General features: G+C 37.6%; 1 protein-coding gene across 2 annotated transcripts in view; it reads right to left on the reverse strand.

The window, feature by feature from the left end:
- Nucleotides 1-24,046, reverse strand: part of RANBP17 (RAN binding protein 17) — a 216,537-nt gene that overhangs the window by 190,161 nt on the left and 2,330 nt on the right. For both annotated transcript variants that reach the window (XM_036424289.2, XM_036424288.2), the window contains exons 2-8: nucleotides 16,750-16,896; nucleotides 13,782-13,872; nucleotides 11,282-11,448; nucleotides 8,396-8,461; nucleotides 6,706-6,810; nucleotides 5,182-5,347; nucleotides 1,284-1,357 (exon numbers count right to left, since the gene is read on the reverse strand). In XM_036424289.2, coding sequence (XP_036280182.1) covers nucleotides 1,284-1,357; nucleotides 5,182-5,347; nucleotides 6,706-6,810; nucleotides 8,396-8,461; nucleotides 11,282-11,448; nucleotides 13,782-13,872; nucleotides 16,750-16,896 — 816 coding nt within the window. The remainder of the gene's footprint in view (nucleotides 1-1,283; nucleotides 1,358-5,181; nucleotides 5,348-6,705; nucleotides 6,811-8,395; nucleotides 8,462-11,281; nucleotides 11,449-13,781; nucleotides 13,873-16,749; nucleotides 16,897-24,046) is intronic.

Below are 24,046 nucleotides of genomic sequence, written 5' to 3' on the forward strand. Positions count from 1 at the left end.
GGTAATAATACTGCAGGGCCACCTTGAGGATAAAGTGACATAAGCACCGTATGTTAATAGGGCATGCCCAATTACTGTTACTTTCTCTTAAAGCCATTATATTCCATTTTATTTTTTAAGCATCAAAGGCTTGTTTTGTCCAAAATATAATTGTACACACAAGGATGGTTGTAAACAACTAAAAACAAGACCATTTTGGTTAAAAGACAGAAGGCTGAAGCTTGGCGGCACCACCTGGACACATGAGTGTACTCTGAAACCTTGTTTCAAAACCACCAACTTAAAATCCCAGCTTCAAGAGCATACACTTTAAAACAAAAAGAAAAAGGAAAAGGAAAAGGAAAAGGAAAAGGAAAACAGAAACAGAAACAAAGAAAGGAAAGAAAGGAAAGAAAGGAAAGAAAGGAAAGAAAGGAGAAACAGAAAGAAAGAAAGAAAGAAAGAAAGAAAGAAAGAAAGAAAGAAAGAAAGAAAGAAAGAAAGAAAGAACTAAAAGAGTATTTTTGTGAATCTGTTTCTTCCTTCTAGGCAACAACACATCTAAACAAAACACCGATATGCACTTTAAGTCAGGAACATCTTTTCCAGGAAATGGCAATATTAGAATTCCCAACTTTACTTCTACAAGCTTAGATATTAAAGTAACAACTTTTTCTTCTTCTTCTTTTTTTTGTGTGTGTCCAATCTTTCCTGATTTCTGTGTAAGATTCCACAGGATGAGGTTCATAGTCTCAAAGATCTAGTATATAATCAAAGAATTTCAAGAATTGTTAAATCACATAATAGAATTGGATTAAAAAATTTAACAACTGAAGTAATGAGCACAGAATCAAGTGAGCAGGTCTGTTTCTCATCAGAGATATCTGATGGGGACTGCCTGGCACTTGGAAGACCTGGACACAGGCAGGGCTGAGAAACAGCTAGGAAGAGGGTAAGAGAAGGGAAGGTAACTGACGGGGAGGCCAGTTACTGACTGGAACCCAGAAGGAATGGGACTGAGTAGGCAGGAAGATATACTTAGGTTGACAGGCTGTGCTGGCTCTGGGCAGGAGCTAAGTCTACAGTAAATGCCTCTGGGGTCACCCATGCAATGGAATGCACTGTTGACTCTGAACAGAATCTGACAAACAGCTTCAGCAATACAAATCCCAGAAATGTAACTTTCCTGTGAGAGGTAAACCCAACCAAGAATATAAGTAGAATTTTTAAAAGTAAATCTGTACCTGGCCGTAGATAAAGATCACAGATACTTTTTAATGAAAGAATAAATGATTTTTACTTACTAACTGAGACAGTAGTGGTGGAAGTGAGTGATACAAATTGAAGAAAAGATCCAATGTTTCTGGTTCCAGAAAAACTAGAAAAAAAATTATTTTGTAATACCATTACTTTCAATTCTGTGATCTTAACATAGTAAGACCTTATCATAGAAACCAAGAACTCTAAGACCTCTGTATGTGGCCATTCTTCCTAGTTCGGCTTATTTTCTTTTGAAAGATGAAATATAGTGGAATCTTGTTTCTCAAACATCTCCCATCTCAAACAATTTGCTTTTCAACCTGACGACCTTTCATGCTGATAACTGTGTGATCGGGTGGCAAACAAGTGCATAGGGATAAATTTCAGGAGAATTTGCAAGTCTGATAATGCCTTTATTCTATCGGGTCTAGTAATAATTAATGTCGTTTTTAAACATTCGTTTAAAATCTTGCTTGGCGTTGACTTATATTGACATACCCTTCAAACACGTGGTATCTACAGAATGTGTGAAGTGCAATTAACAAGTTTTGCCTGAAAAAGTTTGTGTTTGGTTTGGTTTTTGTTGCAAAACTAGGGCTAAGAAGATGGCGGATGAAGAGCATATTCGGCACTGCATGCTTTACGAGTTCCAATTAGGAAGAAAAGCAAGTGAGGCTGCAAAAAACATCTGTAGTGCTCTTGGTCAAGATGCAGTTAGCGCCAGAAAATGCCAGCGTTGGTTTGAGAAATTTCACAAGGGAAATTTTTCGTTAGATGACAAGAGTGGTCGAGGCCGTGTGTCCAATTTTGATCAAGAAGCTCTTCAAGCTCTTTTGGTGCAAAATCCTCAAATTACCCAACAAGAGCTTGCGACAACTTTAAATTGTTCACAGAAAACAATTTCCAATCAATTGCATGCACTTGGCAATGTCCAAAAGTTTGGAAAATGGGTTCCTCATGAGATGACCGACAACAACCGTAATCAAAGAGTCACAATTTGCAGTTCGCGCCTCTCTCGTCAAAACCGTTTGCCGTTTTTAGAGCAAATTGTTACCGGAGATGAACAATGGGTGCTGTATGTTAATTTGAAAAGGCGGCCTCAATGGTTGGACAAAAATGAGGCTCCGCAGCCCACGTCCAAACCTGACTTGCATGCGAAAAAAGTGATGTTGTGTGTTTGGTGGAATTTTAAAGGAATTCTTCATTATGAACTTTTACCATCTAACCAAACCATTACAAGTGCAGTGTATAGTGCCCAATCGGAAAGGTTAGCCCAAGCTTTAAGAGAAAAAGAACCCGCGCTGATTAATCGGAAGGGCGTAATTCTTCACCACGATAACGCACGACCCCATACTACAAGAATCACTGCTGAAAAACTGCGCCAGTTGGAATGGGAAGTTCTCCCTCAACTTGCATATTTTCCTGATATTGCCCCTTCCGATTACCATTTGTTACGTTCTTTGCAAAACTTTCTTCTTGGAAAAAAATTTAATAATGAAGAATGCCTCAAAAATGCATTGACCGAATTTTTTGCATCAAAATCACAAGAATTTTACAACAGAGGGATTAAAATACTTCCTGAGCGTTGGGCACAAGTAGTAGAAAACAACGGCAACTATTATTGTTGATTAAATTTTGTTGTATTGTTTAAATAAATTCGATTTTAAAAAAGTATTAGAAAACGACATTGATTATTACTAGACCTAATATCTTATACTTGGAGAAAATGCGAGAATCTGAGTCAGTTTACCACTGTTAAAATCTCAGGATATTGTGCTTTGAATATTTTCAGGGTTTTTGAGGGTTTTTATTTTGCTGCTTATAATTATTGTTAAATTTTCACTTTTACTGTGTATTTCTTTTTTTTTGTTAAATTTTTATTTACATTTCATGTCCTTTTTGTTTTCCAACTCTTTATTTATAGATTAAACAATACAATAGACATGCTTTATATATCAGAAAGGTTAAAACAGGGAATCATTTGGGGGTCTGAAATAGATTAATTCAATTTACATTATTTCTAATGGGGGAAAAATTATTGTATTCCAACAGCCTTTGGAATGAATTAAAATCGAGAAACAAGTTTTCACTGTAATACAGAGATAGAAATTAATTAACTAAGGTGTTCCTTATTTCTATGTAGCATCTACAGTTCTTACTGGGAGAACTGTTTAATATTTTCATTTGTATTAAAATAGTATAAACATTTAACACTTCAAATAGAGCCAAAATAACTAAAAAATTTTTAAATAAAAAATAGCTATACCCTACCCCACTTCATATCTTTCAGCTCTTAGCAATATTTACATACATATTTCTAAATAGCATGCTATATACTATTTCTTTATTCATTTTACTTTAGGCATTAAATGAATTTGTGACAGTACATAAGGCTTTAGTTGTCTAATCACTCACCCCACACCTTCCACAACTCACCCTCTTAAAAATACATCCACTATTACACCAATTTGGTATTAAATCAATTGTAAGTGTTTATATTTATCATTATTATGTAAACAATGTTAAGAGCTGAGCCACTATCCTTATATCACATTTCTAATACTCTCTGGATTTAATCATAGCATCTTTTCTGTGCTTATTTGTCTATCTATCTGTCACTAATTCTTTACAAATGTTCTGACCGATTTGCAAAATGTTATTCATGACATTTTCCATATGATTCATAATATCAAATAACCTATCTTTTTCACTTTCCCACTGCTACTTCCCAAAGCATTCAACAGGGACTGGTTATTCCTAAATTTGTAGCATGATTACCTCCGCGTTATATGTGTACATTGCCATCCTGGGTTGAGGCTCCCTTTTCCCAAACCCCGAATCTTTCACTTTTTTGGCTTGTATATTAACTAACTTCTTAAGATCAAGTGCATAAGGGATAAGTTTCAAGAGAATTTGCAAGTCTGATAATGTCTCCCTTCTACCTTATACTTGACAATTTCAGTCTAGATTGAAAATAATTTTCCCTCAGAAGTTTTAGAATATTACTCCACTGACTTTCTAGCTTCCAGTGCTGCTGTGGGAAAGTTTAATAACATCCTTGATCCCAGCCCTCTGTAGGTGACTTAATTATTTTCTTTTGGTAGTTTTTAGGATCTTCTCTTTACCCTTATTATTCTGAAATGTCATGATTATGAAGCTTGGTGTATTTTTTCCATTCATTTTGTTAGGTACTTAATGGGACCTTTCAATCTCAAAATTTATGTCTCAGTGCTACGGACATTTTTTGGTATTACCTGTTTGCAAATTTCCTTTGGGGGAAGAGAGGGAAAAGGCAGTCACCTAGCTGCACAGGTGGTAGAGATTCTGGGGAGTTTGTGCAGAACTTTTTACCAAGCCTGTTCAGCCCCATTCTACGTTACATTTGCCTATTTCAGTCTGACTTCAGGAATACCCTAGGCCATCATCTTTCTGGGATGTGTGAGAGCAAATCAGCTTGCTTTTCTTCGTATCCCTCTGTAAGAAAGTAAGTTGCAATTCTGCTTTGCTTAGTCAGTTACTCTTTTCACTCTCTTTATAGCTTTGAAAAATATGTTGATATCTGTTGTCAAGTGTTGTTTCCTCCCCCGTTTTATCTGAAAGTTTCAAAACAGAACTTTTCATTCCTCCCGCCTGCCCCCTACTTCCCCCCTCTCCCCCCCTATGCGCGCGCGCGCGCGCACACACACACACACACACACACACACACACACACACACACACCTGTTTTCCCTCTATCTCTAGAGTGGTCTTTTATTTTTCCCAAAATCAAAACATGGAAGTTACTCCGTTAATTGGGGAAAACAGCAGCTACTTTGGGTTACAAATCCATTTGAACTTCTTGACTGCCTAGCAGAAAATATAGATAACTGTACATTTGCAACTACATTGCTTAATCCTGTGCCTTCCATGCTGACTGTCCCTCACAGTAAACGTTTTTCTTACTTGTTCTCCAGGTGGTTGGGATCTGCACTGTGCAAAGATCATCTGCAGATTCATCTGCTGAACTGCCAATGAAGTCGAAGTTAAGGCAGTTGAGGACCAGTTTCAAGACCTGCATTACTAGGTTTTGTTGACCTTCATCCTGAAGATTTAAAGGTTTGGCCAACACCTGAAAAAAGTTCAAAGTCAAATATAACTTTCTAAAATATGTCAATAAACAAATTTTCACTAATTTAAATAATTCTTTAATGCCAAATTAAAATTAGTAAAAAAATAAAAACAAAAAAGGTTTGCAAACTTATGTTGTTGTACATATTAGAAAAATGTAAATCACTATAAAAAGTCTACAATAGACTATTTTCATAATTTTGTGAAATAAGCCAATCAATGAAAGAAATATACCACATGATTTCACTCATTTCACAAGGACAATAAAAAATTTTACTCTTAACTATATCTTATAGGTCATCCTGTAAAGTTTTAAGAGGTAACAAATACTTTATACAGCACAAATGTACAAATGTATGGGATTTATTGAAAAAGTTGAAACATTCTTTCAGGCATAAATTATCCCTATTCGGCTGAGAAAGGTTCTCGAAGCTGTCTGAGTGTGGGAAGACACTCACAAGCTTCCAGAGACCAATTCTGACCTCCGCCACCCCAAAAATGTCCCTCCTTACACAACCAGAATAGATTTACCTCCTAGAGATACATCATAAAAGATTTGTGGAGGAAATGATATAGTCTGGCATTCTGCTTCAAGAATAACACAAACAGAAATAAAGTTTCTAGGCTAGGGATAGAACTGAAACAAGACTGGTTTAACCAGTTACTACCAACAGGTTTAAGATTTACTATTCCATCTTCTTTCCTACATTTTAAAATAATAGGACCTTTCAGCCTGGCCTCCTATGGGAGTTATCATGTTACTAAATTACAGAACTGAAATAAGTACAAAATAGTGGTTAGTGGAACGTATGTTGGGAAATGCTGTACTACCCCAATTAGCAAGCTTGAGCATAATGGAAGCCTATAAGAGAACACAATAGAATCATAAATCCTACTATCCCTAATGACCAATATGGCACAAAGTAGCAAATGGGAAAATATTTCCCTAAGAAATTATTAAAGTCAACTATCTTGGCTCAGCCATGAATAAATATTGACAGCTGATGAATTAGGAAAACCTGTCATTCCATTGTTTAGCTACACCCCATTAAAATATGGGTAGGACAATAAGGAAACTAAGTCACAATTAGCTTCTGCAGTAAATAATCTATAGTAAAAAGACAATAAAACTACTACCCAAAGACAAGTTATTCAATGCTCTTTGGATTTCATTTTACTATATTACTAGTGAGTAAAGGTGGTTTTATGGAACCTCTTACAGATTTGTGCAAATCTATATTAAGATTGCCTACAACTCTTCAAAAGGCAAAATGGGGGTGGAGGACTCACTTGAAATTCTTTTGAAACTTAAAATTTCCTAAATACTCTAATAGGATATTGCATTACTAAATAACTTACCTCTTTTAGAAGAGAACATGCTAGCGCTAAGATGTCTTTGAGAGAAGTGTCACGAAATGAGGTAGCTATTTTCCTGTGTTTTGCTGAAGGTCTAGAATAATCAACCTAAAAAGATCAAGATGAATTTATTTGACCAGACTTACCAAATAGCAAAACAAAACTTACTAATTAAGAAAAGGGATGAAAATAATAATTAAAGAATCATAAAATATCAAGCTAAAAGGACTTTTAAAAATCTACTGAGCTAAGTGACTTGCTTAGGGTTTCTAAAAAAGTTAATGGTAGAGCCATGGTTAGAACCCAGGTATCTGGATTGTTTTAATTCAATGCTCTTTCTACAAACTATACTGATTCCAAAATTAAAGATCAGAATTGGCTATACGTTCAAAGGCAATATAAACACATCTATACCTATATATATATAAAAGCCTAAGTGACCCTTTGACTGGTAGCTCTGATGGGCCCTGACCACCAGGGGCAGACCCTCAACATAGGAGCTCTTTTATTTATTTATTTATTTATTTATTTAATATATTTTATTGATTTTTACAGAGAGGAAGGGAGAGATATAGAGAGCTAGAAACGTCGATAAGAGAGTAACATTGACCAGCTGCCTCTTGCACACCCCCTACTGGGGATGTGCCCGCAACCAATGTACATGCCCTTGACCGGAATCGAACCCGGGACCCTTAAATCCGCAGACCGACGCTCTAGCTCTGAGCTAAACCGGTTTTGGCCATAGCAACTCTTTTTCAGGTACAATTACTATTAGTTCTGGAGATACATCATAGATACTGACACTCATCCATGAGGCAAGAAATCTTTACATACTCTGGGGAGGTAAATTAAGAAATCACTTTACAGTTTTAAAATCCTTCCCAATAAATCTAGAAATATTTCTAATTCCTGATTGAATACAATAGAAATTAGTTATTTTGGACATTTTTACACACAGAAACTATACTGTCTCGCTAAACGGCGTTGGTAATTAGACCTGGGCAAGCTTTCCCCGTACATGCATGCATGTGTATGTAAATACATGCATGTACGTATGTGGATATACACACACTTATGTATACATACAAGCACAGACCATTAAAGATGACACTTTTTATATAAAATCACTACATTCACCTTGATTACAACATTCCATATAGAACCCAACTTTTGCTTTCATTCTGTTTAGAACCATGTTAATTAAGTACAAAGTGAAAAGGAGCAGGTGACAATGTGCTCAGCTGCTGAGCTCCTAAAGGCACCACTGGGGTGAGGTGTAACTTCTGAAGACTCTCCTCGTACAGGAAGAAAATCCACGCTAGCAAGTGGATTCTCTGAAGAGTCCTGCTGTGCACCCATTGTTGCGTATCAATTCACCAAACCACGTCTCTTCTATTTGTAAGCAAGTGAATTATACTGCATATAATTTATTTCTTATGGTTAGTATATTACTGTGTATACAGAACACAAAAGGACAATTCTTCAATTAACATGGAGCAAGGTCCATGTCTAATTGCCTGTTCTTTGTAATCCTTTCTACTATTGCTGTTATTTTCAGAACAATGAAAGTGTTCCAATACTTATCTCAGAAAAAGACTTGACTATTCAGAGTTTTATGCAACATAAAGATTTTGCATCAAAGAAACAGCATCACTTTGCAAACTTAATGTCACCATTAGATGGAAAGGCTTACCAGATTCATTTCTTGAGTCAATTCTGAAAGGATTATTACTCCTATGATACAGTGTTCCACGGTACCCTTTGGAGAAAATAACAAAGTTTAGCCTAATTGGAGACATGTGATTGGTTCTTACAGTGTAAACCAGGTAATATTTACAAGTAATTAAATACTGAAACATCACATTTATTTTAATCATATATCTATTAAAATATGTAGAAAATCACACATCAAGTCCACAAATAAAAAGAATTTCAAGTTCATTTTTGGAGGGTAAATTTAGCATTGAGTGGGGGAAAAGCTCACCTATCTTAGAACTGTGATACTCTACAAAATTTTTCAGCACCTAGGACTTATAATGAGCTAACCCTCAAAATATAAGTTTAATACTTTTTATAAGAGCATTACATAAAACACTTTTCAGCTCTATAAATTTGCTTGAAGTCTGAGATAGCTGCATTCAGTAAGTAATAAACTAATTTAAATCCCTCAATCCAATATCAGATAAGATCACTAAGTCCCTTTTATTTATTTTTTATTTTTTTTAAATATATTTTATTCATTTTCCACAGAGAGGAAGGAAGAAGGACAGAGAGCTAGAAACATCGATGAGAGAGAAACATTGACCAGCTGCCTCCTGCACATCCTCCGCTGGGGATGTGCCCGAAACCAAGGTACATGCCCTTGACTGGAATCGAACCTGGGACCTTTCAGTCCGCAGACCAATGCTTTATTCACTGAGCCAAACCGGTTTCGGCACTAAGTCCTTTTTAATACTGTATTTAGTAGTGGATGTGTATGCATTTGTTATGTATCTTTAATGGGCATCTAAAGTGCCCATTGCACTGGAGTAAATACATGACTATCAATATGGTATACAGTTTTATATCTTCTATGATGCTTTTAATTTAATCAACTTCCAATTTAATCTCAAAAATTTCAAATCAAAATTCAGATTTCATGTGCACATTACTAACAAATTACCCTACTTCAAACTCAGACTGGAAGTATGAAATAAATGCAGCATCTAATTATAGTGTAATCATAAAAAAACACTAGCATAGATAACGATTTTCAAGTTTTAATTGTATAGTAGGTCATTTCCTGACTATAACACAATTCTAACACTGAGCCACTAAGTGTAATTAAGTTCAAATTATCTCATAATTAAAATATAAACAAAAGAGATAAGCCCTAATTTTTCCATTTTAATTCTTTTAAGATAATCTGAGCTACAGATTTTCTATTACTGACGTATCCATCCTCTGTGTACACCAGGCCTACGCTCCTGAAAGTATGGTTCTCAGTGATTGCTGGTCCATGAATCCATTGGTGGTCTGCAAATCCATTCTAATCTGAGAATGGTTTGGTACTGGTCTATGACAAGACAAAAAGTTTGCCCTGAATATAAAATAGCTAAGTCACTAGGTACACTTTTTAGTTTAGCTGGCGTTTTAAAAAAATGTTTTTATTGATAGAGAGATAGGGAAAGAGATGGAAACACTGATGAGAAACTTTAATCAGTTGCCTCCTATATGCCCCTTACCAAGAATATAAACAAGAGTTAAATTCCTACTACATCTCATCAGCATTATTACAAAACTTGAGGCCTGTGCCCTCTCACAATCAGGACCCCTCGGGGGATGTCAGACTGCTGATTTTGGCCAGATCCCCACAGACCAGGTCGGATCCCCACAGACCAGGTCGAGGGAACTCACCAGTGCAGAAATCCGTGCACTAGGCCTCTAGTATGCATATAAAATCTTTAGTTAATCTCTTCCCGCCTGCCCCCCTCCTCCCTTCCCTCTAAGATTCATCAGTGTGTTCCATGTTTCCAGGCCTATGCACTGAGTGTCTTCTCCCTGCTGGTCAATGCACATCATAGCTACTGGTCAAACGGTCACTTAGTCTTTTATATATATGGACGACATTATTTGAGGACCTGCTATATTTGTTAAGCATGGTTTTAACAATATGAATAAAAGAGTAAAAGCACACAGTCTAGTATTTTATTTTCTGAGGTTTCCAGCATTGCACTATATAAGAATTACATCTTACATGGGGATTAAATTTTAAAGCTACTGTATAAGAAATAGAATCTCATAAAGTTCAAATTTCCCCTAATTGCCAATAAATCAATTATGAACCATTTCTAAATTAATCCAAACTGCCAATTTTTCCTCAAGAATTTTAACAGATCACTGCTTCTTCAGCATAGTGCTAGCTAAAGTACTTTTCTTGCAAGTAGGGTTAATATTTGCATGAAAAAATACATGTCTTTAAACATCTGAATGTTACTGAGTAGAGCATGAGGATCATCCTAAAAGTTATATAGGACAGGAAATACAGATTTAGGTTTCCAAAACTTTAATCACTTAGATTGAAAACATTCTTAAAAAACTAATATAGTCAATGTGAGTATATAATAAAACTTAAATATATTTGGGTGTACATATATATTTATATACCTTAGGTTAGCAAACTTGTTGAGATGCTAGCTCTATGCATTACTAGGTCACTGTACAATCGTAAGCAAATTACTTAACTTTTCTTTGCCTCAGTTTTCTCATTTATAAGAAATAAATCACAGAGATGTAATGAACAATACCCAAAAATATTATTTACATTTTTTGTATATATGCAGTACCTACATACACATGTTAGAAATGACAGAGCATACACTTTTGAAATTAGAAAACATTGTAATTTGCATTCTTCTTGTCTGGAAGTTATATAAGGGCAAGGTCCTCATTTACTGGCAATAAAAAATAAAGGACCTAGAGGATAATAAATCATAATTAATATGGTACTGGTAGCCACAAAACAAACCATACAGCTTTAAAAAGATCAGTTTTAAAACCAAATAACGATGCTCTAAGTAATGTTATAATGCCTTTTTACCTGAAGAAATGTCTTCACATCAGCAATAATTTCTCTGAAGACAAGCTGGTCTTTTTGAACTTCAAACCATCCCAATTTAGTTATTTTAGCAATGACTTGAATAAGGGCTTGGATGACAAAGGGGGCCAGCTTGGGTTGTGATGCCACATAATTAAGAATGTAGTTTCCTGTAAGAAAATGTTCTGTGGTCATTTGTACTCTTCACTAGCATAATGTTAATCAGGGGAAGAAAAATAGGTGGTGATGGCATATTCTTTGACAAAAAGTTATTCCCTTTAAGCTACGTACTTACTTATATCCTCAGTTCTATTATAAGACTTATTTCAATTGGTACGTTAAGGGATAATTTGAGTAAAATGCAAATGTCACTTCTACTTTTGCATTTCTTACAGAAAAAAAAGTGATAAGTGAACATAGAAAACTCCAAACAGGCCAAGTGAACCAAGCCATACACACATCCACCTCATCGAGGAAAATATACTAGTGGTAAATAAGCATTTGGAAAGATGTTCAACATCCTATGTCTTTAGGCAACTGCAAATCAAAACAACTGTGAGATACTAACTTCCACATACCTCTAAAATGGCCAAAATGCAAAACACGGAAAACACCAAATGTTGGCAAGGATGTACTCTACAGTGTAAAGCAACAAGAACTCTCCTTCACTGCTGGTGAGAATGCAAAAAACAGCCACATTGGCAGACAGCTTGGTATTCTTCCAAACCTAAACATATACTTAACCATACAACACAGCAATCACTTTCCTTGAGATTTACCCAAGGAGAAAACATATGTCCACATAAAACACTGCTTTACTGCAGCTTTACTCGTGATTGCCAAAACTTGGAAGCAACCAAATTATTCTTAAGTAGGTGAACGGGTAAACTGTGCTATATTCAAACAATGGCATATTAGTACTAAAATAAATAAATAAAATTAAATTAAAAAAAAAAAAAGCTATCAAACCATGAAAAGACAATAAAAGAAACTAAGTGCCTATTACTAACTAAATGAGTTTGAAAGGCTATAAAATGTATAATCCCAACTATGTGATGTTCTGGAAACACCAAAAAGATCAGTGGTGGTCAGGGATTAGAGGGAAGGAAAGGATGAATACGCAGACAAAAAAGCTTTAGAGCAGTGAAACTATGCTGAATAATATTATAATGGGGATATGTCATTAAACATTTATCCAAACCCTTAGAATACTCAACACTAAAAGTGAACCCTAAGGTAAACTATGGACTTTGGGTATTAATTATGTAGATGTAGGTTTATGAATTGTAACAAATGTACTACTTTGGTCCAAGATGCTAGTAATGGAAAGTTTATACATGTGAGGGGCCAAGAGGCACAGGGAAACTCTGTATTTTTTTTTGTTGTTGTTCAATTTGGCTGTGAACCTAAAACTGCTTTAAAAAATAAAGTCAATTTAAAATGAGTGTGTGTGTGTGTGTGTGTGTGTGTCAAACAAAACAATGTTTTATGATATAGGCTTATAATGTTTAAATCCTCTAGGTTTCTACAGTGTCTGTGACTCTGGCTGCTTAGAAAAATATTAGTCAAACAAATTAGGAAAATAACATGATCTGACCATTCAAAAGTGAGTCTAAATATTCATCATTCATATTTTTATTTTTCTGGTACACAAATATAAATCATGTGAACCTTGAGACCAGAAAGCAGAAATAAATCAATAATCGATTTCTAATCTGAAAAAAATATTTTTAAAAATACCATACCTCAATTATTATTTGTCAATAATGATAATTAATAATAAAAGAGCTTTGTCAATATAAAAAGCAAATTCACATACACCTTAAAAAGGCATAACTCCTGAAAAATATATTGCTACTTTATAGAATCAGTTTCCAACTGTACTAAGTTTCAAGAACTATTCATCCACATATACAATGTCTTCCTAATAAGCATTAATTTGCTTTGATTTTGCATGCATCACAGATAATTTTGATATGGCATCCTGAGAAATAATGGAGAATTACCTTTTCTATCATTGTTGTATATGAAGTTAAGACAAGACTAAGAGACTCTGGACTCCACAAGACTGTATGATTTTAAATCACAGCTCCATCTGTTCCTAGCTGTGAGATCTTGGACACATTACAGAGCCTATGCCTATCAAATCTAGTTTCCTCACTTATAACATGAAGGAAACAACACTGCCTACCTTATAAGTTTTTGTGGATAAAATGAGATAGTGCAAACCTTAGTAAAGAGCACACAAACTAAAATGCTACTTATTATTTATTATTAATTTAAACAAATGCTGTTTTGATTACACATTGTTATATATCACTATTCATCACTAGATAGGTAGCGGAGACTTGACCACTCATCTTTAAAAAATGACAGAATCAAATAACTTACATACCTATTAACAGTTAACATATTTAAAAGGAAAAATATTTTTTAAATACAATAGAAAAAGGATGATAAAAAAACAAAACTCATTTGATAAAAAGGTTTTAAAACCACTTACTGATATCTATTCTCTGTTCCACTGGCAAAGGACTGACTCGGCTAACAAGTTTTGAAAGACATGTGGCTGCCAGGAGCTGAGCATAGGATGTCTGTAAAGAATAATAAAAATTATCATTACAAATGAAATTAGAGTAATCAAAACTCTATAGTATTAACTTTTCCTAAGCAGTAATGAGAACTTTTCACATGAAACCAACAGTCAGCAAAAGTATACAATTTAAAACATATTTCATCATAGCAGAATTTTTTCACAAAAATAGAAAATAAGGCTGCAACCAAAGTTAATTTCAAAGCACGGAAAGCCACTTAGCAAAATAGTTCATCAAATCACCATTATTTTATTGCAGTAGCCAAAGTGATACATGCAGAAAAAATAAACTTCAGGTCACTAGTCTTTCGGTGAGAACAAAGCTCAAATAGTTGAAGACATCTGAACAATACCAAGAGCGGATTTCAAACAAGAGAAATGATAGAAGGTTCTCCTTAGTTTTTGCTGAGTTGACACATTACTAACATTGCCCATTCTGCTTATTCTAGAAATCAATGCTAAGTTTGAAAAGACTAAAGAATTAATCTCTATAGTCTGTGAAACTATAGGACAGAATATTCCTAAAGATGTTAAGAAAATACTAAATCTGTACAGCCTAAAGTAGTAACGACTAAGACGTGTCACAAGTGGTAGTAAAAAATATATGAAGCAGAAAAGAGCTGCTGGACAAATTTATAAAACTTCTAAAAATGTAAGAATCTAAAAGCCTATGGTTACTCACTGTATTAATTATCAGTAGACACTCTGTAGTAAATATTTGAATCTATCAGTGTTAATCGGTGGTGTTAACGGTAAACTTCAATTCATTTTCATGAACTTATCTTCACTTCTGTAAATTTCTATCAGAAATAGTAGCTGAGCTGGGACCGGTTTGGCTCAGTGGATAGAACGTCGGCTTGCGGACTGAAAGGTCCCGGGTTCGATTCCGGTCAAAGGCATGTACCTTGGTAACGGGCACATCCCCAGTAGGGGGTGTGCAAGAGGCAGCTGATAAATGCTTCTCTCTCATTGATGTTTCTAACTCTCTATCCTTCTCTCTTCCACTCTGCGAAAAATCAATATATTAAAAAAAAAAAAAAAATTAGTAGCTGAAAACCCTGACTTTTCCCACCACACAGTTCAGTAGCTTAGCAGTGGTAAAGTTTCATTATAATTTTTTTTTTAACTCAGGGCTGAGACTGAAATTTTTCTGAATGAGAACCATTCTAAGCCCCTATTGTTGAATACTAAATGCCTTTGGAAACTAGCTTTTGCTGCACATTTGACGTCTCTTAATGAAGTCAACCTAAAGTTATAGAGTGCCTAAAAGGAAAACAGTGCTTAGTATTTATTTTTTTTTAAATATATTTTATTGATTGTTTACAGAGAGGAGGAGAGAGGGATAGAGAGCTAGAAACGTCGATGAGAGAGAAACATCGATCAGCCGCCTCTTGCATACCCTCTACCAGGGATGTGCCCGTAACCAATGTACATGCCCTTGACCGAAATCGAACCTGGGACCCTTCAGTCCGCAGACCGACGCACTACCACTGAGCCAAACCGGTTTCGACAGTGCTTAGTATTTATTTATAAAACTTAAAATGCAGTAAAGTCATTTCAATAACAATTGCTTGTTTGAATCACAAGCAATATCAAACTGCTTTATATACTTCCACAGACAAAAGTTAAAACAAGTAGCAAGATCTCTATTCTTGAGTTATTTTCTGAGCTCAAACTACTTTTAGCAGCATTTTTTCAGACTGTGATGCAACTGAAAAAGAAATATCCATATTTTAAAATCCATTTAACTGAGCAATTGAGAAGCTTCCACCTAACCTTCAATTGGAGGTGACTAATCTGCAGTGTATTCACATTCTAAAAGGCAAATATCAAGAGAAGTTTTAATAAAATTCTACAAATCCCTTGTAAGTGATGAATATGCTTAATTAAAATCATATATTCATGGATTGGTATCAACATGTGGCAGAAGCTATCTGTATAAAAAGACATTTTCAAAAATGAAATATGTAAAATCTCATTACAGATCAGTATTAACACAGGAACTCTTGTAATCAATGTTGACAATAGGAAATATTAACTTTGAACACTTATTAAGCAAAATGTTATCCCCAAAAGGATAATTCCATTCTTTTCATTAATAGACCCATATTAAAAAAGCAACAACACTTTACTCTATTATTATATTTTAAATTTCACCAATAAAACTTTGTGGAAATTGGTTTTCTCTCCTCTTACAGACACATTTACAAAACATCCTTGATTTTGCCTCTTGCCCCGAAAAATCTTAAGTATTTAGTAGAATCTGGCACTTTCCAGAAAAAGTCTGCTGACCTCTGCAACAGACCACAAAGTCTCTGACTGTATTGCCTACCGTATTATTTCAGAGCTCTCTATTTATGCACCTATGTCTCCCCAACTAGATTGGGAGTTACTTTAATGCACAAACATAAAGCAAGCAGTGGTACAGTACCTGGTTTTACATTTAAAAATTTGCTAAAGATTGCTGAATGAATGGCTAGGAAACTCTAGAAGGACGGGAGGCAGGAGGCAGTCAGCATTCCTCTGAATCATTCAGTCATGTTTCAGTCAATTACAATTTGTTTTGTAAAAGCTGTCAGTCAACTTCTGGAAAATGTAACCTTTGTCCACTGAAAGGATACATCAAGAGGGGCCAAAAGGAATCACAAACTATTTTCCATTCATGCCTATTTCCACCTCCTGGGGTCTTCGCTAAGTTTGCTTTCAGACTTTTCCAATTCTTTCTCTGATTAATTTGTCAGTGAAATAAACTGTAGTAAAAAGACATGTGGTATATAGATAATACCTATCAGTCATCATTGCTAACCGACATGAGTTCGTTACCAATGACACATATCTACTCATCTTTCATGATTAATCACTGTTATCAAATACTTACTGTTCCTTGTTCTAATAGAAGTTGACACTTGCTGAGACATTCTGGGCTGTCAATAAGTTCCAGGAGTGCTTTCTCAGCCTCTATTCTTTGTGTAAGATCAGTCCCTGTGTAGAGATGAGTACATAATACTTCCAATTCTGCCAAACTCTTGAAAAGAAAAAATATATAATATTTTACTTGAGTGAAAAAAAAAAAAAGACAAATGTATTAATCACAGGAAACAATGAGATATAAATATCATGCTTGTGTTCGTCAGTTCAGGAAGTGCTTATTGAGCCATACCACTACTTACTAGAACACATGTGTCAAACACAAGGCCCGCGGGCCAAATCCGTCCCGCCAGGCCTTGCAATGTGGCCCGCACCGCGCTGTCATCACTGCACTCCGCTGCGTTTCCATCACAATGACAGTTTATGACTGTTCAGTAAACCATTCGGCCCGCGATTTAGGCTGGATTTTAGATTTTGGCCCCTTCTCTGATTGAGTTCGACACCCCTATACTAGAAGGTCACAGTGGTGAATAAAACAGGTGTATCTCCTACCTTCAAGTTATCTATTTATCTATCTATCTATCTATCTATCTATCTATGAGGCCTGGTGCATGAAATTCATGCACAAGGTGGGGGGGGAGGGGAAGGAGGGTGTCCCTCAGCCTAGCCTGCACCCTTTCCAATCTGGGACCCCTTGAGGGATGTTCAACTGCCCGTTTAGACCCGACCCCACTGGGATCGGGTCTAAACGGGCAGTTGGACATCCCTCTCACAATCCAGGACTGCTGGCTACCAACTACTTACCTGCCTGCCTTCCTGATTGCCCCTAACCGCTTCTGCCTGCCAGCCTGATCATCCCCTAACCACTCCCATGCCAGCCTGATTGATGTCTAACTGCTCCTCTGCCAGCCTGTTTGCCCCCAACTTCCCTCCTCTGCCGGCCTGGTCACCCCTAACTGCCTTCCCCTGCAGGGTTGATTGCCTCCAACTGCCCTCCCTTGCAGGCCTGGTGCCTCCCAACTGCCCTCCCCTGCTTGTATGATCACCCACAACTGCCCTTCCTTGCAGGCCTGGTGCTTTCCAACTGTCCTACCCTGCTGGTCATCTTGTGGTAGCCATCTTGTGTCCACATGGGGGCAGCCATCTTGTATGTTGAAGTGATGGTCAATCTGCATATTATTTTTATTATTTAGGATAAAAGCCTAAGCAACCATCCAACTGTCCCACTGACTGATAGCTATCAAGTGCAATGACCACCAGGGGGCAGATGCTCAATGCAGGAACTGATGAGCTGCAGTGATGTAGCAACTGTGGTTCTAGGGTGACGTACCCAGAACCAGAAAGGAGGGAGCCCGATTCTGGAGTGTGTCACCTGACAACAGCCCACTCTCTCACAATTTAGGACCCCTCAGGAGATATCAGAGAGCCAGTCTTGCCTGATCCCCACAGACCAGGCCAAGGACCCCACTGGTGCACAAATCCGTGCACTGCACCGGTCTAATTATATATAGACTAGAGGCCCAAGGCACAAAATCCATTCATAGCGGGAGGGGGGATCCCCTCGGCCTGACCTGCACCCTCTCCAATCCAGGAGCCCTCAGGGGATGTCCTACTGCAGGAGACGACTGGGCTGATCAGGGGAAGGCGCAACCCCATCACCCCACTGCTGCCACCACTGCCAGCCGCCACAGCCACCAAAGTGTGTTCATTAACATGGACTCGTCCCTTTACCACAAAAAAATGACAACTTTCTTTAGGCATTTTCAAGATGTCTCTTTCATAGGATATGACATTTCTTTCTTCTATTTTTTTTTATCCTCACCTGAGGATATTTTCCCATTGATTTTTAGAGAGCATAGAAGAGAGAGGGAAAGACGGAGAGAAACTTCAGTGTGAGAGGGACCCTTTGATTGGTTGCCTCCTGCATGAGCCCTGACACCAGAATTGAACCCGGACTCTGTGGTCAGCAGGCTGAGGCTCTATCCACTGAGCCAAACCAGCTAAGGCAGGATATGATATTTCTTAGCCCCTCCAGCAGCGAACCTTCATTTTTTTTCCCCTCCAGGAATAAGGTGGAAAAACCCTAGATCACCTTCTTGGATTCTTATTACCCAAGTCACCAAGAACACTTAGAGTGGCGTATGGGGAGCTTAGCCAATGAGTGGTCAGAAAAGGTGTTTCCTCTGCAGCTCACGTGCAGAGGCTTGCCTCGCTGTGCATGAAGTCTCCTTCCAGCAGTCTGCTCACACAGCTTCCTCTTGAGCAGTCGTGATGTACAGCACCTGGACAATTTGCATATTACTTCTGTGTGTGTGTGTGTGTGTACACACACACACACACACACACACACACAAATATATAGAGAGAGAGAGACTAGAGGCCCAGTGCACGAAATTCATGCATGGACAGGAGGGTTGGGGGAAGGGTCCCTCAGCCCAGCCTGCACCTTCTCACAGTCCTGGATCCCGCGGGGGATGTCTGCCAGTATACTGGCTTAGGCCTGCTCCCTGTGGGGAAAGGGCCTAAGCCAGGAGTCAGACATTCCTCTTGCAGTCCAAGGACCCCTTGCTCCTTACCGCCCGCCTGCAGTGGGGTTGTGAGAGGCTCCCGCCACCACCACTGCACTCACCAGCCACGAGCCTAGCTTCTGGCTGAGCAATGCTCCCCCTGTGGGAGCACACTGACCACCAGGGGGCAGCTCCTGCATTGAGCATCTGCTCCCTGGTGGTCAGTGCACATCATAGCAACCAGTCGGTCTGCCATTTGGACGATTTGCATATTAGGGTTTTATTATTAGGATAGCTCTATGATGGAAAAGAGTACAGAAAGAGGGGGACTTGCCAAATCCAAGGAGTTTGAAAAGACTTGCCTGAAGTAATAACATTTATGCTGACCTGAAAGAGTGAACCAGATAGAGATTAGGGAGCAGTCCAGGCAAAGAAAGAGCATTTTCCAGGGCGCAGAACAGAGCTTAATCATTTCAAAGCATTAAAAGGTCAGTATGCCTGGTAAAGAAAGGGACAGCAAGGGGGAGATTCCAAATGAAGCTAAAGAGCTGGATGGGAGGAATTATAGGCAAGTTGCAGACACTATACCAATTTACATTCTTCCTCAAATTGTAAGAACTTCTATGGTTCCATCTATAAAAAAGAAAATTGTAAGCGTATGTTGGTTTGGGGCTTCTGAACTATGTCCAAGTCCTAAATCCCCAGTACCTTTGAATGCAACCTAATTTGGAAATAGGGTCTTTGCAAATCCCTAAGGAAAGGATCTGGAGATGAGATCATCCTGGATTCAGGGTGGACCCTAAATCTAATGACTCCTAAGAGAAAGGAGAGGGGCACTTTAGATGCAGAGACACGGGGAGAAGGTCATGTGGAGGAGGAGGCAGAGACCGCAGTTATATCTACAGGCCACAGAACACCAAGGACTGCGAGGAGCAGAAACTAGAAGACATGGGAAGGCAGCACAAGATAAAAAGAGAAAGGTTTGAACTTCTCTTCCAAAAGATTGAAACAAAGGGAGGAAACATCAACTTATTCTTTCACTGGAATTATTACAGCTGGACACATGCCTGGCTTTCTAAATCTTTTCAGAGAAAAGGATACATACACAATGATCCTTACTCTGGTAGAAAAACATTATCTAAACATCTAAAATAGTTAAACTCACAATGTGGTGATTGCTGACTGACCAAGCAATCTTCTGACTAGCATTTGACTTTCCAAAGAATCTCTCTATAAAGACTTCATTTTTCACAGTGAATTGATAAATTTGCATCAGTTTTATACACAGCTGTCAGAGAATATGATTAACATGAGGATGCCTCAGAGAAATGACTTCCTTCTTGATTTGACAAATCAAGTTTAAGTTATTAAAGCTCTACAAGGCTTAATATCAACATTAGAAGCCCATTTAAATAACTAATGGGTAGAACAAGTAGAACTGGACATCACCTAACTCTCACAGAGTAACCATCAAATATAAACAGTGCCCAATTCCAAAGCCTAGGCAACAATGACACAATCCTGCCTACAGCCTAAATAAGGATCTTTCAAGTTATTCTGGACTTATTTCTGGCCTCTGCACTTGATATACACTTAGCCTTAAATGATGTAATTTTTTTCTATACAGTAATTCCCACTCATACATCTATCGACAGGTAAATGCTGAGTAAAAGAAGCCAGATAAGAAGAACATGTATTGTATGGTTCTGTAGGATCAGATGGCTAGTCAGTGGTTTCTGGATGGAGAGGGAGAAAAGGAGGCATTACTTTTGGGGGATGCTGGGTATGTTCATAATCCTGATTTCAGTGATGGTCTGGCAAGTACATACATATGTCACAATTTATCCACCTGCATTAAGTATATGTAGTTTACTATTTGTCAATTATATTTCAAAAAAGCTAAATGAAGGTTTTTATTCTGGGGGGGGGGGGGGGGAGGGGAGAAAATAGTGCCCTAATAAAAATAAATCAATTGATGAACCATGAAAATCCCACCTCAATTCAACTTAAAACTCTGCTTTCTAGTTTACAAAAGTATTTCCACCTTTTATTTTTTAAACCAATCCTTAAAGAAGACTCCTGCAAAGTATGTATTGTAGCACACCCATTTTACAGAGAAACTGAGGCTGAGAGATCAAATATTACTCAAGATCAAATACACAGCAAATGATCAATTTTGAGTCAAATACAAAATCCCACTGACATGATGATGTCTCCTCACCATTCTGCCATCTTGCTACCCTTTACTTCAATCATCAACAACTCTATCTGTTCACTGTCTTTATATTTGTCTACAAATGTCTTCCTCTTGGGAATCCAGAAAGATGCTGAAAACAGCCCCAAAACATCAGAAATTGAACTGAAAATATTTCACACAGATTTCTACTTCAATGTCCCCTTGTTTTCTTTCAGTGGCTTCAGAGATCTAGACCAGAATCCAGATTTACAATCTTGATGTTATTTTTGGCTCTTCATTCTTAGTCCCTCCTGTTTAATTAAGAGTTTGGCCCTGCTTACCCAAAGGAAAGTCTGGCCTTTGCCCCAGATTCTGGGAGATAATATGTCAGACCAGATAGGAGTGTTTTTGTTCAGAATGGGTGGGGGGGGGGGGGGGGGGGGGGGGGGGGGGGTGTACACCATATATTTTAAATTGGGGGCTGGCCACACCAGCAAGGCCAGTCCATGTTTTAAGATAGGGAATTTGGGTTATTCAATATCAGTTTCCCCAACAGATTGAGATCAACCACATGGGCAATGAATCAATCATGACTACATAATGAAGCCCCAATAAAAACTCCAGGACTCAAAGCCAATACGTTGTGGGGTCAAACCCTGGGTTCAAAATAAGACCACCGGAGGCTAATGATTGATTAAAAAATCGGTCAGGAATTTATTGAAAATAAAGCACCACATGCCACACGACTGACTGCACTGTTCCAGGTGTAGGCAAGTCTTTTTAAAGACTCAAACCATAGGAATTTCCCTTGTTCTAAATTCTAAAGACTGGGAACATTGGGATGTGGCCCTATCTTGCAGATATTACAGAAGCAGAACTCAGAGGTTAATCTCTAAAGGTTATCTATAGCTTCTACCCCTAAAGCTACTGAGTCAGTGGGAATCAATCTCCTGTAAGTACCCTATTGTTTAAGCAAGTAAGTGAAGGTCAAAGTCAGAATAGTACGGTTAAAATTCAAACAGCAGTTTTTACCCAAGTATGATTGCTACCATATTTCAGAATACTCAGTGCATAATGCCCCATGTATATTCTCGCAGAGTACTAGTCTTGAGGACAAAACATGGTTTTTAGAATTCTCCCTAGACTCTGCCCTATGTATCTCTTCTTTCAATCAGTTTTATTCTATGTACTTTGCTGGCGATAAACTACAGCCATGAGCATGATAGCATTCAGTGAATTCTGTGAGTCCTTTTGATAAACTATTGAGCCTGAGGGTGGTTTTGGGAAACCCCAGACACACTGTTGGTGTCAGAAGTGAGGGCAGTCTTATGCACTGTGTCCTCAGACCTCAAAGCCTGGCTAATTCCAGGTACACCCCTAATTTATCCTAGTCCTACCATTTCTCTTAAAATAAAGACTCGGACGAAACATCTCTTTCTGATACTCATAGATAGGAGAGCAATAAAACAATATTTTCTATTATAACTGTGGCCTCCAGTGCCCTGAATTCTTCATTGGCTTCTTTGGGAATAAGAGTAGAAGCTTTGCAACTTACTTACTAAGTGATCTCAAGCAAAGTATTTAACCTTTCTAATCCTCATTTTTGAACTTTAAAAATATTATTTTGAAATATCCACCTTCCAAAATAACTGTCAAGATTAAGATAGAAAAAAACGAGAGAAAGCATAATCTGGTGTCTGGCACACAGCAGACCCACAGTAAATTGTAAATAATCTCCAGTTACTGATAATTATAAAACACCATATTGGTCTTTTGTCTATAGTTTTCCAATTCAAGCCCATCCTGTCAGGATAATCATTCCTAAACCCTTGTTTCATCATTATCATCATCATGTTCAAATATAATAGTTCACAATCACATCTAGAACAAATCTGATAGCCTGGCTGGGTATTAAGAAGCATGACTATAGGTCCCTGGTTCTGGAACAATCCTGAGAGAAAAAAAATTTTTTTTGACCAACTAGGTCCTCTAAATGTCCCAGTGTTAGCTCTTGCTTCTCATCAAAGTCCCTATATTCTATGAACTGAGCCTACATTTTACTTGTTCCCAGCTCAAACTTTCCTCACTCTGCCCCTCATGGACTATCACCTCTCAGATAATCCAGATCCACACTTCCTTTGGGATAGAGCACCCTAACTCACAACTTCCTAACCATAATGCATGTACCTTAAGCGGGTTATCAGTATGCCTGGTATTGATCTCAACTGCCCTCTCAGCAGCCAGGCTTCTTTCTGGCTGTGGGCAATTTATGTCAATGAGCTACACCATTACCATTTTTTATGTCTGTCATTATGGGAAAAAGATTGTGGAGCAGTGCCCTAACCTCACTTTACACAAATCCACTTCTTTACTCAATCACCTTAACAGCATGTTTGGCTGGCTAAGATATGGATGTGAAAGAACGTGGGATTATGAGATATGAGGTTTACTCTAACCCTGGAGTCTTGGTAAGTCACAGTTGTTGTAAGGCCCAGTGTCTTCAGGAATAAAATAGATACATATATGCACACGTCTCAAGTTCGTTGTGGGGCTCAAAGTCTACCATGAACATATAAACTAGGCACTGGTTATCATGATTGATTCCTGCTCCTTGAGTGAACTGG

The sequence above is a fragment of the Pipistrellus kuhlii genome, unplaced genomic scaffold, assembly GCF_014108245.1.
Source record: "Pipistrellus kuhlii isolate mPipKuh1 unplaced genomic scaffold, mPipKuh1.p scaffold_m20_p_8, whole genome shotgun sequence".
Classification (NCBI taxonomy): domain Eukaryota; kingdom Metazoa; phylum Chordata; class Mammalia; order Chiroptera; family Vespertilionidae; genus Pipistrellus; species Pipistrellus kuhlii.